This window comes from Thunnus albacares, chromosome 5 (assembly GCF_914725855.1).
Source record: "Thunnus albacares chromosome 5, fThuAlb1.1, whole genome shotgun sequence".
Taxonomy (NCBI): domain Eukaryota; kingdom Metazoa; phylum Chordata; class Actinopteri; order Scombriformes; family Scombridae; genus Thunnus; species Thunnus albacares.
The window spans coordinates 22,558,842-22,576,179 of record NC_058110.1 but is presented as its reverse complement, the minus strand read 5'-3'; the positions used below and the strand labels follow the sequence as shown (position 1 = coordinate 22,576,179).

The 17,338-nt window shown below is 42.7% G+C and overlaps 2 protein-coding genes and 1 long non-coding RNA gene across 3 annotated transcripts in view; 1 reads left to right on the top strand and 2 right to left on the bottom strand.

The window, feature by feature from the left end:
* The window catches only part of LOC122982816 (proline-rich transmembrane protein 3), a 16,929-nt gene extending 5,969 nt beyond the window's left edge, over window positions 1-10,960 (bottom strand). The window contains exons 1-3 of the mRNA XM_044352390.1: window positions 10,007-10,960; window positions 1,298-2,227; window positions 874-1,191 (exon numbers count right to left, since the gene is read on the bottom strand). Of these exons, the coding sequence (XP_044208325.1) occupies window positions 874-1,191; window positions 1,298-2,156 (1,177 nt within the window). The 5' untranslated portion in view covers window positions 2,157-2,227; window positions 10,007-10,960. The remainder of the gene's footprint in view (window positions 1-873; window positions 1,192-1,297; window positions 2,228-10,006) is intronic.
* On the top strand, window positions 7,725-15,012 carry LOC122982826. Its single transcript, XR_006403542.1, has 3 exons — window positions 7,725-9,825; window positions 10,977-11,100; window positions 14,929-15,012. It is a non-coding gene; the product is annotated as an uncharacterized LOC122982826 (long non-coding RNA).
* ogg1 (8-oxoguanine DNA glycosylase) lies at window positions 14,493-17,338 on the bottom strand. The gene is made up of 7 exons (XM_044352392.1): window positions 16,930-17,338; window positions 16,433-16,803; window positions 16,151-16,330; window positions 15,492-15,670; window positions 15,227-15,374; window positions 15,072-15,121; window positions 14,493-14,982 (listed from the first exon to the last, which is right to left on the bottom strand). The coding sequence occupies exons 1-7, from the start codon at window positions 17,037-17,039 to the stop codon at window positions 14,764-14,766; spliced, it is 1,257 nt and encodes a 418-aa protein (XP_044208327.1). The 5' UTR covers window positions 17,040-17,338; the 3' UTR covers window positions 14,493-14,763.

The following is a 17,338-nucleotide window of genomic DNA, read 5'->3' as shown; positions in this document are numbered from 1 at the left end:
TTTTTTTTTCTTTTTCTTACAGGAGCAGACACATTCCAGATGTGCCGATCACATTTCGCAGCTGGATATGGTTAAACTTACCCCTACCCTTGAGTTTTTTTCTTAAACACACACGCTGCTTACATATGTCCACATGTGGCAGTGAACTAAAAAAGAAATATCCTGTTCCATCACATAGGAAATACAGTTATGTTTATGACCCAGATATACTGTAAATGTGGGCAGATATGTACGTACATGGATGCAGGCAGTTAATCCTTTCAATGACCTGCTAAGGAGCCCACTTGAATGTTTTAAATGTGCTCATGGGGCAGGAGAACCTGAATTTTAAAAGTTATTAAGATGTTGTTCTCAAGGTATCTAAGAGGCCGGCTCATGTGCCCCATGTGTCATGCTTTCCCCTTTTCCATCGACTTTTCCTCAGTTCCCCTCCCTTCATCCCTTTCTCTCTGCATCTGGTTTTCATTACCATCCCCACTCCCTGCATTTCTACGCCTGTACCTTTCTTCCACTACACTTTCACCCAACCCTGTCTCCTCTCTCATCTGTATTCCCAGCAGTCTCTTTTTCAGGTCTGACTTTCCTCTCGTCTATATCTTTGCCTGGCTGCTTTCTACCTGCCCCCCCCCCCTCTTCAAACCTCCCTCTCACCTCCTACTCATACTTTCTTCCCTTGCTGTGTCTACCCCACATAACTAACACCCCACTTTCCATGGAAAAGTGTCTCTGCTTTTTCCCTCCTTTGAAGCCTTTTCCAGATTCTTCCAGTAACAAAAAAGTCCCAGCTGCACAAATAATTCCATTTTCAATCTAAAACTAGTCAATCCAGCTGTTTCTTAAACAACCACAAAGCGCAAGACCTTCTTCTCTTACCTGTCCGGGCTGTCGCGTTAGCTGAGCTTCTACCCAGTAGTGCTGTTTTGTTGGGTTGATTTGTTGTTTTGGGTGATGGTTTCACTGCCTCCTGTGTAGTAGTGAGCACACTTGCTGTAACTGTGGTCGTCACTTGGTGTGTCACCGTGTTTAATTGTGAACTGTTTTGGTTTTGACCAGTAACTGGCTGTCCTGCAGTCTGTGGCTGTTTCTCAGTGGAGCCAGCAGTGGTGGTCGTGGTTTGGGGTAATGTCACAGCAGCAGAGTCCTGCTTTGGAGCAACTCTGTTGATGGATGGAGTATTCGCTGTCAATTCACCTAAAGATTGGTGGAAAAGACACATTTTTGACATTATGCAAAGGTTTCGACCTCAACAGCACCTTAGCATCATGAGGCTTTCATTCTAACATATTTGTTTTCTCACCTGTTAATACTGAAGTCCGAGGTGTCGCCTGTGTTACCACAGGGGACAGCGTGGCTCTTGTCTCAGTCTGTGGTGTCGTAGAGACTCTGCCGGCTGTTGTCAGCGGTAACAGTTGGGGCTTCACAGTCGGACTGTCCGTTTTTGGTGTCTTTACATCAGACATTTCAAATGATAAACCTTCAGATATCGCAGTCTGTGCCTGCGGTCGATACTGTGCCATTTCATCACCGACAGTTGGCAGAGGAGCAGGTGATTCCTTCACAAGTATCACTGCTGGAGTACTACTTGATCCCAACCACTGCAAATCATCATCCTCTGTCCCTTCGACTGATCCCTCCTCTAGATTGCCTACTGTCACTGGCTTATCACCTGCAGGTTCAGCAACAGCAGCGGAGGGTAAAGTTGGCAGAGGTGGAGTTGAGCCTTTTATTGTAGCATCTCCCCTTGCAAGAGCCCTGCTGAGTGCTAGACTAGCTGTGTCAGTCCTGGGCCTGGAGGATGTTGGTTGAGTTAGTGGCCCACTGCTGAGATTCTGCATAGAAAGGGCTGATATAGAAGAAGGAGTGGACTGTGCAGTAGGACGGGTCACTCTTTGCACCTGCTGCACTGCATTCGTAGTTGTCAGCCTATCCTGGATTGTAATTCTGATAGGCACATCACTGCGTCCTCTGGGAGGCAAAGAGGGCCAGAATCGAACAGTCTGCTTAGTTGGTTGAGGTGAGGAATTAATAGGTAGCTCCAGAGGAGTGAAGGAGGAGGAGGAGGAGGAGGAGGAGGAGGAGTCAATGATGACTTGGGCATCTGAAGGATAGAGGAAGGAGAGGAGGAGGCTTAAGAAAAGGAGGGATATGGGAGCCATGGTCTGCCTCTGAGTGGTGAGCAGTGCCTGGTGCCTCTGTCGGTATGTTACACCATCCTTCAACTGTGCTTCTGTTGACAGAGAAAAACAGGGATTGTGTAAATTTCATAAAAGAAAACACTACAAATCACAGACATATAAAGTATTGTGGAAATGTAGACATTTTGATATCACACGGTGCAAATTGATCCCAATCTTATCTATTTAACAGTAATGATCATTGTTTGGTGCCTCACTGTTAAAGAATATTACTTAATGGAATAATCTAAGTAGTTAAAAATTGAGGAGTGCATATTGCAGACTTGTTATGCTGATTCAGAGGTCAATGAAACTCCCATGTAGTTTTAGCAGCATGTCACCAGCAGGCGCACAGGGTGTGGTAAGGTGTACGGTTTCAGAATATATGGCCCATATGCCGACACACATACACACACACACACACACACACACACACACACATCAACAAAGGTGAGTTTTCAGCTTGTAAGTTATATAACAAGTTGCACCATCAAAACTTCAAGCCAAAACCCTAAAGGTGTCACAGATGGTTTCATTCAATGGCAGATGGATAGATTTTTCCTTATTATCTCTGCCATAAAATGTTCTTTGGATGACTATCAGTTTCTTTCTCCTCTTCAGTTCTTTGTTCCAAGCGGCAGGACTTGACTCCCTTTTTCTGTGAGTTGTTTAAGTCATGTATGCCAGGAGCTGACAGCTGTAACGCCGAGTGTGGTGAAGCTCAGAGAGCCCAGTGACACCGAGAACCCCCCCGGCCCTCGAGAATTACACAATCCAACGAGTCATCTAGCTAAACAGCTGCCAGTCGCATCGCCTAAACATGCATATCACTCCAATCACAAACACCCATTTTCTTTTACTGTTTCAGCCTACAACTTACATAAACCTCTCTTGCTCACACCAGCCTCTCTACCTATGACTCACAGTGGGAGATACCCTCTGGGAATAGAGTCAGGCTCATACTGAAACTTCAGCCTGAAACATTGGGGGAAAAAGCACAGAAAATAGAAATCAGTGCCTGTGGAAGAATTCATTGTACTGCTTATGACTCACCTAGGCCCCATTCACAGCCGAGAAGTAACTGCAGCTGCCGCCATGGTTGACGTGTGCATTTCATGCTCATGAACACATACGATTGAGTAATCTATATGAGTATTTGGAAAAAATGTGTTGTATATGTGCACACACAAGGGGGTCAGTCACCAAGCAGGAAGTCACAGAGCATTCTATAGGTATGTGAGAAAATATAGGCTACTATCCAGATTGTCTTGTGTTCACCCATGATTTCTTTTCTAGTTTATTAAGTATTGGGAGTGTTTTACAAGAGCAGCTGGACAGAAAAACTGTCCATATGTATAGCAACATAAGTGGTACTATATCTCAATCTCGACCCTCTCACAGTAGCCTCAATGTTTATTTTCCTTCCTGTCTCAGCCACCTTTTCTGCTCTCAGTCTAGCCAGCTGTTGGCCAATCCAACCTCTGATTAATGCCTGTTTTCCCCCTTTTTTTCTTTTCCTCTTGTCCCCCATTTAACTGTTGTTATCTCAACCCACTCATACAACATGCTCCTGGGCGAGGGTTGAAAAAGGGGGCCTTGAAGATAGAGAGATAAGCAGGAACAGAGGAGGTAGAGGTAAGAATGTGGAGATAAGACAGAGGAGTAATATCACCGAAAGGATAGGAGAAGCAGTGATGGAAAAGCGGAGAAGGTGGAGGAGGCTTGGTGATGTAATGAAGCTGACAGCGAAGAGTATGGCTAAAGGGGTGGGGGGGGGGGGTTGAAGGGATCGTGACAAAATTAAGACTGAGAGAAGTGGTGAAGGCTGTAAATTTAGAGGATGTAGAGGAGATGGGGTTGCTAGTTGATATAAGCTGACAGGCACTAAGAAGCAGAATATTTGAGGAAAAAAAAGAAGAGTCACGAGGAAACTATGTTTCAGGACTAACAGGTTTTATTATGGTCCAAATGCAGATATGGCATTCTGTCCAGGAAGCCGAGCGGAGAAACTGAGCCTTTTTCACCTTTCCACTGAGGTTAACTAGCAGGTGTGTAATCACTGGCAGCCAAGGATAAACAACCTCACTATTGAGAAATGGCTTTTAATAAACATGCCGCTATCTTCATCCAAAGTAATCCAGCATGAGTCAGCCTGTGTGTTTATGTGTGTATGTGTATAAAGGTAGGTAGAGATTAATGATTCTCCAAAGGCATCTGGCAAAATAAGCTTCAGTGAGTGGCGAGAAACACTCTGCCGCTGTATTTGAAATGCTGTCAACATTAATCTCATCTACACACATCAGTCATAAGGCGCACACACATACGGTTCCCCAAAATATTTTTCTCCACTGGATTTAGACCGTTTGAGTTTCCATTGCACTAATACAAATGGAGCAAATTTAGGAAGACTGGCCGATTCTCTAAGCAGTTTGAATTACAGGCCAGGAAAAGGCGACCATGTGTGTCGTTGGATTTCATTTCCAACCAAACACTACAAAGACCAGATCAGTGTAATCACCTAATTTGGTGTTTGGCTACATCCTCTCAGCCCTCCACGCCACATCTTTGTGTACTGCCTCCCTCAACAGTGAGTAAAATACAGAAACACACACTCACACACTCTGTGGCTGTCCAGGGGGAGAAAGAAGAAGGGTGCACAGTCAGTCAGAGTATTTTTATCATGTTCAGCCCCCCCAGGGGCCAAGGGACACATCACTCTGTATTTCATTTGCACTGGGTTGGGCATGTTGTGTAGATGTCGTCACTCTCTCTTGCACAATACGTCCTCTATTCAGAGCAGGAAATGCCCACGGATAATATCGAATAGTACAGCAGCGAGCAGCAATCTGAAGATTACTATAAACTCCTTCCCCACAGTATAGACCTGCTGGTTATACAATCACATTACTCAGTACTACAGCAGCTGCTACTAATCAGTTAATCATTGCAGTAGTGATGTCATGTCTACACTAATGTATTAATATAACTAGCTGATGTTCCTACATAAGGAACCAAGCAGAGGGGGTGGGGTGTGTGCAGTGAAGTTTTTGGAGTATCTCCCTTTTTCTTGCAAATGTTCACTCTCTCCTCTGCCAGATTCCAGTCTGGCAGTGCAAAATTTCCATTAATTTGAGTGAATATTTCCAGCAGCAGATATAAGTCTGTTTGCGGACAGAAGGCCCTGTGTCTTTTCAACAAAGGCCGGTCTAATGTACACTTGTCTCCATCAGGGCTGGGTGTCAAACCAAAATACTTTTTTTGTTATCAACCAAACTGTATCTGTGGCATCATTGAAAACTGTCAAGTGCTGAAATCTGGCAACGAATGTTTGGTTAAATTGTTAATCTCGTATTCTTTTACAAGTTTGTTCCTTATTAAAATCACCATTTTACCAGTTTTACACTTTATTTTGTCTACGCAAAGTTCTTGTGCAACTTTTACTCATTAAAATTTACGACATGTTAAATGAAGTAAAGGGTTTTGTAGGAAAACAAATTCTTTTGGTATTTATTTGTTACAGAAACTCCTATTGTATCTGCAACAAGAGTCTACAGCCACATCAGCAGCTCTGTAAGGCTAAATGCTAAAGTCAGAACGCTAACATGCTCACAATGACAATGCTAAAATGCTGATTTTTAGCTAGCAGGTATAATGTTTACCATGTTAACCATATTTAATGTGTTAACATGTTAATATGTTAATATTTGCTATTCTGCACTAAACACACAGTACAGCTGAGGCTGATGGGAATGTCATTAGCTCTGCAGGTATCACCAAAGTTATTACAATTCATACTGAGGGGAACACGATTGTATCTACCAAATTTAATGTCAATCCATTTAATAGTTATTGAGACATTTCACTCAAAATGGCAAATGTCAAGCTCATAGAGGCACTGGGGAAAAAGCCAGGGGATCACTAGAGTCATTAGGATTCACTGTTTGGGCACCATGAATGTAGAGCTGCAACAATTAGTTGATTAATCAATTAACTGATCAACAGAAAATGACTCAGCAACTATTTTGATGATCAAATATTGTTTTAGTCATTTTTTAAGGAAATATACCGAAAATTTGCTTATTGCAGCTTTTCGAATGTGAGAATTTGAAGCTTTTCTATGTCATACATGATAGTAAATTGAATATGTTGAATATTTTGGCCTGCTGATAAGACGAAACAAGACATTTGAGGTCTTCACCATGAGCTCTATAAAACTATAACAGGCATTTTTCACTATTTTATGACATTTTATTAATAGATTGATAATGAAAATAATCATTAGTTGCAGCCCTACATGAATGCCTGTACAAAATTTGATGGCAATCCTGTTCTTGGGATATGTCAGTCTTAGCTAAAAATTAAAAACATTACGCAGGTCTAGTCTGCAGCAATATGTGTGAATTTTTGTGGACACATGCTCGTGTTGTGTGTGTCAGAGCTTACAAGGCTGTGTCTTTGACTGAGTACCCACTACCTAGTTAATTGACTCTAAGTAGTATCCAATGTCAAGGTGTCTGTCAAATGAGTAGGATTAGAAGTCACGACCAGAGAGGCGCTTAGCTGGTTAACGGAAGATGGGGAAGAATATGAGTAAAGCAGAGGGAAATAAAAAGACACAAAACCTAAGATTCTGATTACAAGGCACAAAAAAAACTATGAACAAAAATACAGTTTCTGCAGTGACAGCAGAGATGGAGAGATGCCGAGAGCAAAGACAAGGAGAAAAAGAAAGAGACTGGAATAAACCAGCAGAGAGCTGTGAGCAACGGTTCCCCAGTCCAACAGAGCAGTTAAATATTACTGCTCACCCATCAGCTTGCCATACAGATGTATAACTTGTTTGTACTGTGCTATGTAGGGGGAGAGGTGAGACTGTGAAGCAGTGTATGTGAATATGTGTGTACGTGAGACAGAAAGAAGGGGGAAAATGGGAGAGGGAGTATGTGTGGTTATGTTGGTATGCGGGTGGTGGGGAGGGGGGGGGGGTCGCTGGTTTGACCGTTAAAAATTCCACACCTTGAAATAACATATGGATTGCAAACAGCTCCCACAATATTCTCTTGCTTGTTTTATTTATTTTATAGCTACCATATCAAAATAATCAACTCAAACAGGCAGCTAACAACTCAGTTTAAATTAAATTGATTAATACATCAGGAGATCTACAAGCTTCACATGCATTAATGATACTCCAGGATGTTATCCACGGGAGGTCAGCCAACTTGTAGACCTCTGCCTGAGACTAAAGCTGACCATTTAGCTCTTAAGACAAACCAAAGCCTGTTAAAGATGCCTCTGTCATGGTGCTCCACTGCCTGGGGGGGGGAGTGTCAAAACTTCAGCGGAGTAACCGACCACACAGAGAAGTCGTGCTATATGAAGAGAGGAGGCTCCGGAACCAATCACGGATGCTTTTGATCCCCAATTGAAGCGGATGTCCAGCTTAAAAGTGCAGAGCCCCACAACATCTTTGACTGATGTTCCGCCTTCACGCGAGCCACAGATCAAAGGCTGAAGGTCAGCCTGAAAGGGTGAGGCGCTTTAAGTGTGCTGTGACTCAACCACACACACACACACACACACACACACACACACACACACACACACACACACACAATCTCAACAGACACAGCCCTCTGCACACGAGGCTAGCTCACACATGCTACAAATATTGACATATGATGGTGACCATGGCAAGAAAAGTTTACCACAACATTTACACAGATTCAGTGATAATAATATAATATGGCCTGTCCAGATGTTCAAAAAAGGGCTCACACACATTCTCAGAAACACACCATGTGAGAGAGCAAGCCTGGTGACTGATTGAGACAGCTGCCAAGCCATGTCAAGTCACCAAACACTTTCAGGAAAAGAGATTACAGGCATCACAAGTCATAAACTGTTTGCCTGCAACAGGGAGTTAACCACAGCTCCACTTCAACCCAGTACTCTCACATTGTTACAGCTGGATGCAATAAAAATAACGGCTGTGTTAAGTGGTGTGTTGTGTGGCAATTACTGAATTTGCAAACAGATTGTATAAAGCATTATCTTGTACATGTGTGTGCTTATTTGGGGCATATTTACAACTTCTTAAAAATGTAATAATGCATTTACTAGACTACTTGGTCTTCACATAGCCAAAAAGATCTTTAAAAAAATATGTAAAAGAAAAAAAAACTTGGGGATAGATGATGTCTATTGCTTTGTGGGTTTGTACTTCATTGATATACTGATGTCTTGAATTATGGTTCATTTTCCACTGTTCTGACAGTTTAGGACTGTCTGTTCTGGCAAGCGTGTTGTGTCTGCTGGAAGGTATTATTTAAATATCCTGCCAGTTTAAAAGCCTCTGGCCCAAAATACGAGTGAATGATATTTTTTTCACAAGCAAAGCCATAAGTAAGTCATTTAAAGGCTACTCAATACTGAGGCATGTCTGCATTGAATAGCTTCTGTCCTGTTACACCCTTTTACTCTAAAAACCACATCACTTCTCCATGAAACCACTATCAAAGCAGGCAGTAAATCTTTTTTGAGGTGCTTTAGAAACGGATAGGGCCGTTTTGTCTTGTCAGTGGATCAGGGTGTGTTGTTTTTCTTTTGAATTCAAGTGGTCAGGCAGGGCTCTGCGTTACATCCAGCAGCACTTTGGAGCAGCTCTGGGCTGTGTGCGCTTTCATTGACAGGCGCACTGGCACGGTTTCGCCTCTGTTTGCCGTCTCCCTCCGCTGGATGCGTCCTAATGTATCCTGATGAGGAACAGGTGAATCCAGATCCTTAAAGTGCCGCAACCCTTGTGCCTGCATGCTGAGGTTAAGCAACCCTCTTAAATGTATTACCCTACTGTAAACAATAAACCACAACACGTTGCGCACCTGCTAGCACTGGACAAATGGAGAAATAGTAACTTACTCCACTTGTTGCTGTTTCACTAAAGAGCACTCACTTTCTTGGCAGTCAAGCCTTTTCAATTTCCTGGGACATTTGGGACATTTTGGTTCGCTATTCAGTCTAATGAAACACGAGAAGCTGCTGGCTGAATCGCATTGCTTGTGGAGCGTGAAGTGGGCTATATAATGTGTCATAAACTGGGATTATTTATAAGCTTCCCAGTAACTTAGTTGGCTCATTATCAAACAACTGAAGCGAAAAGGCCTACTTTACTAAGAAAGCATGCGATAAAACTAAATTAACAACAGAGCCTACTGTACCGATATAACCCAGGTTAGGTCCTCCTTTATGGACAACGTTACGCCCCGTAAACTGGCGGTTATACGTACCATTCCGTAGTAACTGTTAGCTAACGGTAACGTTAGACAACGGTGCTAACGCTGAGTAACGTTAGCTACAATAACGTATAACGTGACCACGTAAACTTTGCAGGACTATGTTAGTTTCTGAATAAAAAAATCGCTTCAGTTTAATTCAATATGGTAGGATTTAGTTATGCTGTGTTTTAGCAGTTCGTCGAAGGCTGTTATTCTCCGTTCATCACAAGCTAACGTTACTGTGTAACGTTACGTTACCATCCAAACGGCAAGAAGCCGACGTGATGGCTTCAACTGACACATTTCTCCATAAGTGCCGCTTTGTCCTGTGGACATTAACAACGTACAAAGAGTAGCACACAGGAAACCACGTACAGGTAAATATGTGAGGGTAGGGCAAACCCTCAGTATGTTAAATTAACATTAATAGCGTGTGAACCTGGTGGTACAGCGGCGCAGGTAAAGGCAACGTTACGCATGAATCACTGCGCAAAGTAACGCCGCATAGCAGCCACTCCACAGATGTTATCGTTGTCCACCCGTTACCACCAAACATACCTGCAGGTCTGTGTGGCTCCTCTCCGATGGCGTCCTCTGCGGCAGGATAGCGATTAGGGCATACCGACGTGTTAGCAAAAGGAAAAGTGTAGTCCAGGTTCACCGTTTATTAGCTGCAGCATACAACTGAAGAGTAAACGGTCCTCTATCGACACACAGAGAGGCTGCGTTCAGCCTTGTAACGCTGCCAGCTCTCCAACCATGAGCTAAGGAGGAGATGTACGCCCCCCCCGACCGCTCCATCTCTCTCCACATCGCTCCCTCCCTCTCATTTTTTCTCTCTCACAAGCGGATAAACACGATTGCCTACCTACTAACCTACCGCCTGGCACGTCTGTTACGCAACAGCCCTGCACGTAGTTTCAGCCTGAGCACTGTATCGCTTCATCTACCTTTAGTAAGCAGCCTGTTTAGACAGTGCCCTCTGGCAATATGACGACACCGACATTGACATCATCACACAGCATTGAAAGTGCCACTATCCAGATTCTGGGGTTTTTTCCCTCAGATTATAGCTGATAATAAAGTGTCATGACGCACACCGGTTTGTTAAAGTGGCCAGGTGGTGTGAAAGGTGTGTCATGTGGATACAGGTGAGGATGCACCTGACATTTCTGGCAGAGTGGTGCAGCAGCAGCAGCAGCAGAGAGGACAATAAGCTGGGAACAAAGCTGTGCATGAAACTCTAGCTCCCTCTCCTCTCCTGCCCTCCAACCAGGGTTTGTAGAGAGGAACAAGCCAACCTGAGCCAAGATGATACAGTTTCCTCATGCTGCACCTTGGCTCTGTGCCTCCCTTTCATCCCCCCCACCTGATTGTCTCACTGTTACACAAACACAACATTCTAGTTTGGACATGCTGTTGAGGCTCCATTCTCTGCAGAAATGCAGATATAATCTCAGTTTACATGCAGGTGACCATCTCATTCTCTACTCATTATTTCTCTCTGTGTATTTGTCACTTTCATTAGATTGCCCGAGTCCTAAAATAACCTGTGCAGCTCAGAGGATTTTACTAATGCCATTACATTACTACTGAGCCAGCAGGAGGACACTGAGGGGTTTGGACATGAGGAGCGAGGACACTTCAGCATGGTAATCACATTATTGTACATGGATTATGACTAATATTGTAGAGGTAGGGGATGTGCAAAGGTATCAAACAAATAAAGAAGAATAAAGAATGCATGTTTATTGTATGTCAAGTTTTAGCAAGAGATGTCATGTAATTTAGATTAACACATGTAGGCATTTTGTGTGTTTTTGTGTGTGCCTCTTGTGCTACTCATCTCCTGGGTGCAGTGTTTATGTATTAATTTACTTTTATTTTTCTGCTATAACAAGATTACAGTAATCTGGTGTACCAGTGGGGGGTCTAACTCATCTGACATCCTCAATATATATTTAAAGGCGCTGATGAGTCTTTATTTTACCGCGAGGGGGAGCTTAGTGAACACTCCACAAGAGTTAAGAGATAAATGAGACATTGAGGTACTTTGGTGGTCCTGTGTTAATTAGCTGAATAAAATTGGAACTTTGTTCCATAATTAATGCCTGGATATGAGGCGATTTTGTCCTTTTGTCCCACTTTCTAAATTGACTTTATTTCAGATAAGCTCTTCATACACAAAAGTGCCTCAAAGACACAGTTTTGTCAACACAGTCAGCCGGTAACTGTATTTAATGACACAGTCAAGCTCGTCAGGGAGTGTGTGTAGAATTTTACACTTGATTTTTCTCCATACGGGTACCAATTTTATCATTTTCAATTAAATAATTCAAATTTTCCTTATAAATGCGTATAAAATAACCTGGACTACTGTATGTTTACATGTCCTACTTATCTTAAATAAAGCAGGTCAAACCTGTAGCTGACACGTATATCACATTATATCACAGCTCTTCGTATAGGGAATTTTTAGCAGGCCTTTAAATAAAGTGAGAGGGGCGCAGTATTTCAAGCTCGCTAAATGAACAAATTCTTAAAAAGGAGGGAGTTAGCTGCACTGACACTGACACACACCAAACCCATGGTCCTCCTGGTCTCCCACACCCATATATACTGTGGATAGTGTTACTATACCATCTTTGTCCAGGAATGTGGGGAAATACATTCCACTTAGTCATTTGGATTGATCCTGGTAGGGGCTCTGAAATTCAACACTGGAGCAGACGGAACTGTTTCTTTCTCCCAATCTATACGGCATTGAACCTTAATCACTGCCAGCCAAGCAGGGGATCCTATCAGATGGTAGAACGTATTAATTATCCCCACAAAATAAGCCCCTTTCATTAAGAACAGCCAAGACCTTCATATGCTAACATCCATTTGCACATATTATGAGTCAGGAAAGCTTGAGATCTGAAAATATCTCTGCCAACTCTCTCTCTCCATGGCTTTTCCCCCTCACCCTATAGCTGTCTAGACACCAAAGAATAATCTCCCCAATACTGGGCCTCAAAGACAGACTTCCATGTGGGGACTGCCTTCCCTTGTCTCTCGGGCTCCCCAACGGCCGCCTACAGTAGCATTGGGTTTCACCACATCTAAAGTGAAACAACACAATCTCTATATTTTATCCATCTTAGGTATTGTATCATATACTGTTATATAATACATCTGTTACTACTCAGGAATAATAACATCCATCATTTTTAGTAGCAGAGAGAGGAGGGTTAATGTACATTGATCATTTTTGGGCTCACAGGGGAGAGAAACCTGCACAGGCCTACATATGAAAAAAAAAGATCAAAACATTTAAAAATACTGTAACCTTTGACGTAAAGTGCAATATGATTATACTGTAAAATAATACAAATTTATGAATTGTCAGAGATACTGATATACCATTTATATTGTGATGGCTATTGCTTTGATATCTCTGGTTGTTTGTATTGACCACAATTTTGCAAATCAGTGCTTGCTTTATGGCAACATATTAGATTTTTACATGATTTCTGCATCAGTGTGATAGTGTGCCTTGATTTTCCAGGTATTTAATTATTTGGATTAGTCAAAAAACATTCCCACTTTGTCCATAAACAGTTTTGGTTTTCCAGAAAATGTCCAATGTACAGTATAATGACGTCTATATAAAATCACATCTCTGTAAAATGTCCTAAAATTAACCGTTAAATACCAGCAAATTACTTTTCCAGTAAATTAGTATAAAAAAAGGGCCTGGAAAAATAAAGTGTTATCAAACCATCATCCAGAGGCAAACAAATTCAATCATGATGCTGCACATCTGGAAGTAAACGGAAATGTCTCCTATTTGCTGGCACTACAAATGTGGCGCCCCCTGGTGCCTGTAGGAAATAATAAAGCCCTCTTAGAGAAAGTAGGTGCGTAGAGAGATGTCCTTTCGACTGAACAGTTCCAGAGGGCATAGCACAAGCTGAGACCCATCTCTTGCATAATGCACAGGCCACTGTTGTGTCGTTAGTCTTTGCGTGTACAACTTGCGTGTGCACATGGCTTTTCCTTTAAAACTCATGTCCCCACCTCCAGCACACTTTCACCTATCCCTCTCTTTTTGTTTCGTTTCTCCTGTTCTCTCGGCTCTATTTTTACTGCTGCTTTTCTTCTTCACCCTGACTGTGCCCTAGAGCTGGGCCCCAGCTTCTGTCCAGCTCAACCAGAGTGGGGATGAAAGCTGACTCACATATTCGTTAACACGCATGGCTGCACACACTTCCACAAATAAACAACATCTATAGATGTAAGACATGCATATGCAGACCCCCACACAGACGCAACAAGGCTGTGCACCTGCTCACTTAAGCCTACATGAAAATATGTCTTTCAAATTAGGTCAAGAAGCTGTTACCACATTTTAGAATAATTTTTTCCATATATTTTAAACAAACTAATATCTTGCTCTGTCACTGTTGTAAAGGGACAGTAAGAGGCAAAACACTCCAAAAGACATGTCCATGATGTCACCAGAGACTGTCACACTAGCCCCGAGCAGTGACAGCAGATAACTGCAATCCCTGCTATAAAAAGACCAGCTGACACAGTCAACTAATGCCTATAGATAAACATACAGACATCATGGCATTTCACAACCACCCAGCCAAGCCACTTTTTTATGATCCAACAGACAGACACACCATTTCGATGCAGGGAATGCACTGAAGAAACACAACACACCATTTTAGTGTCCTACGACCTTTTCAGACATGCATACAAATGCCATGACGTATTGGTATGCAGTGTAACAGAAACCCAGGGGGGCTGACATAAAGTATTCACGCAACAAATAGTGCAATTTGTTCTCAAATTTAAAAAAAGAAGGATGGCTAAAGCAAATGACCCACTATGTGATATTAGCTTGCAGGGCAATAGCTTCTAATGCTTGCTGCCACCTAGAGGCCACTTATGGCAACATTAAACCCAACTGAGAGCAACCATGACAGAGATGGTTTTAGTGAGATTGAAGGTGCCTGTATTAATAAATGAGCTACTATGGACTAAACAAAAATAGTGAATAAGCTGTTTTCTATTTATTATAAAAATCACCAGTGTGTTGGCATTTGAAGTAGGGAAAGTAGACATAGGAGAGGTTACAGTAAACAACACAAACATATGTACAATAACCTGAGAATCTTTTTTTTACAATGATCAGTTTTATACCATGTTCCTAGCAAATTAATCCTTTATGTATTTCATTTTCAAACATGAAGCCGAGTTAAAAAAGTGTGTGGAAAATGTCTGGTGCTGATGTGAATCCTGATGTAAGAGGCTTGTTTACCTCACACCACCTTCTCATCCTTAACAGACTTCTTTGCTCTCTTGTGACATGCTGGCTTGGTTTTCCTGTTTTTCACAGTTCCATTTTCTTCCGTCTTTATTTTTGTTTTCTTACATGCTACCATCCTCTCTTCTTCACTGTCTTCCTCTTTTTTTGGCTTCTTCAGATGCAACGTTTCTTTCAGCTTTTGGAACTTCTTGAGGTCAGCACAGAACAACACCTAAAGCAGGGAAAGACAATCTGTGGTTATTGTGGGCAGAGTGCAAACAGACAGAAACTCATCGACCGATACTGAAAGATGACACTCACCGACTGCGCCCAACCAGCATAAGGACCCCACAGCTTTCTGAAAAAATCCCCTGTGTAGAAATATAACATTTGGCATTGTCTTAACAATTAAAGATAATCATTATTCATTGTTTACAGCCAGTGTAACACTACCAATGAGGTGCATCAATACTAACCAATATCTTTGTGAAGTTTATCTGTGATGGTTTTCTGTCCGTTGCCAGCAGCATATTTGTAGTCACGCTTTGCAATCTGCCACACATGTGTGTCGATGGGCACGGCCTCTGACTTATCCAGGGACATCAGACATACACAGTCTGCCACCTACAGGACACCACAAAGCCTTAACCACATATTACTGTTATAAGTGCACTCCCTATGTTCTCTACCCATAAATACAAATAAACCATATGAGGCTAACAGGTTCTGTTCCTGCTGTACCTTGGTGCCCACACCAGGGAGAGTACGGAGAGCATCACGGGCCTGCAGATACGGGACACCTCGTAGACCTTCAAGCCACTGGAGCCCATGGGTGTCCAGAATCTGTTTAGCACTCTGCTGCAGGAACCGAGCCCTGTATCCAAAACCAAGCTCCCGGAGACAGGCCTCTACGCTGCTGTCTGCCAATTACAATGTAGAAAACAACACAATTATGATCACTGTGTTCAGTACAAACATACTTTTTTTATTGGAAAGATTCCAGTAAGTAGCCCCACAAGTTCTCTTATTGAAGTAGATATACTGCTACATGAAATATTTAGGAACCCGGAAGTTTTTATACCACTCAGTTCAACCTAAGTACTGATCTTATTATTATACTCTCATATATCAGAGGCTGAAATCAAATGAAGGTGGTAGTAAAAACTATATGTCTCATGTGAAATGTGGTTATGTACCACTGAAAATATAGTGTCTGCTGTTTGGCAAGAATTTCTGCCACTGAACCACTAGCAAAGCACTACAGCAAAACATATGGGGCAAAAAATATTTGTGAGCATCCAAGAGACCCAGGGCCCTGCCAGATTTGTAAACCCTGCACAGGTGATAGTATTTCAAGATTATAAATAGTGGTGTAGGTCTGTGGGGAATGTATGTAACACCTGCAAGCGCAGACAGGGAAGGAAAGTTGTAGTAAGAGGTTTGATCCAGCTGGCACAGTGGGGCGCCCAGAGCCTGACACAGCCGCTCTACCATGCCCTGGATACGAGAGATGTGGTTGTTGGAGGTGCAAATGAAGGAAAACAGGCATTCAGTGGGGTCCTGGCGTAGCATTCGCACACCTGGGGAAAGAAAACAGTGTATTACAGACACATTTGGTGAAACAAATATCATCTCAGTCATTACTTACTGTGTAACACACACACACACACACAAACACTGACCAGTGAAGATGTCCGCAATATGCCTGAAGTGGGGGTCTGCTGCTCCCCACTCCCTGTACAGATCCCCCAGCTTCACGTTCAGCTGGAAGTAATCTCTCAGCATCTCTTCTTCCTCTTCAGTGTCGTGCTGTGGGGTCACAGCCACTGGCTCCTCTTCTTCCTTCTTCAGAGCCCCTTTAAATCTCATCTCTGACTTGATTTCCTCCTGGAGAGTAGCACCAGCTCTCCTCTTCCTGTCACTTAGACTTCCCTCCTCCTGCTTGTCGTGGTTTTTGTAAACGTGGTACCACAAAGTGTCATCTGTCTGGGTCAGAGTCCACACTCGTCCTCCCATCACTCCGGTCCAGTGGCCTTCTGCAGTCTCCCTCCAGCTGTGGGTTGAGATATGTGTGAATGCAAAGACACAAGAGGATGATCTAAACTGTGTCGGGTCTGCCCTGCAAGTCTCCTGTTGATTATGATGCTGACAGGCTACACGTGAACCTTAACCAACTTACCGGAAAGATTGTCCACAGGCTAGAGTAAGATCCAGACGCAGCTCTGACTTTGCACAGGCCAGACATCTCCACATGTTTGCACCCAATGACAGCACCGCATGTTTGGCCATAACTGCTTCGATGCCACCTTGTTAATTATAGTAATTGGATATTAAAAACGTATATATAAGTCAGTATATTAACTTACGGTATCATAAAACACATCGTAGTGCAATCCAGTGTGTGTGGCACATCCCTAAACATTAGTGTAGAGTGATTTTACGGGGAGACACAACTCCATTGTACAATTCATGTTTACACCAGCCGGTGTAACAGAAAATAACTTTCGCAGAGTTGTTTTGCTATAGCGTCGATTATGATGGACAAAAAAGACCTTACACTGCGTAGAAAAGCTGCACATATAAAAGCA

Excerpts from the sequence above, each read along its gene's own strand:
- ogg1 (XM_044352392.1), bottom strand. The coding sequence starts at position 17,039 with ATGGCCAAACATGCGGTGCTGTCATTGGGTGCAAACATGTGGAGATGT. Across the intron at positions 16,331-16,432 it reads TATTGCGGACATCTTCACTG|GTGTGCGAATGCTACGCCAG; the intron begins GTCAGTGTTTGT and ends TTCTTTCCCCAG. Across the intron at positions 15,375-15,491 it reads TCCCTGGTGTGGGCACCAAG|GTGGCAGACTGTGTATGTCT; the intron begins GTACAGCAGGAA and ends GGTGTCCTGTAG.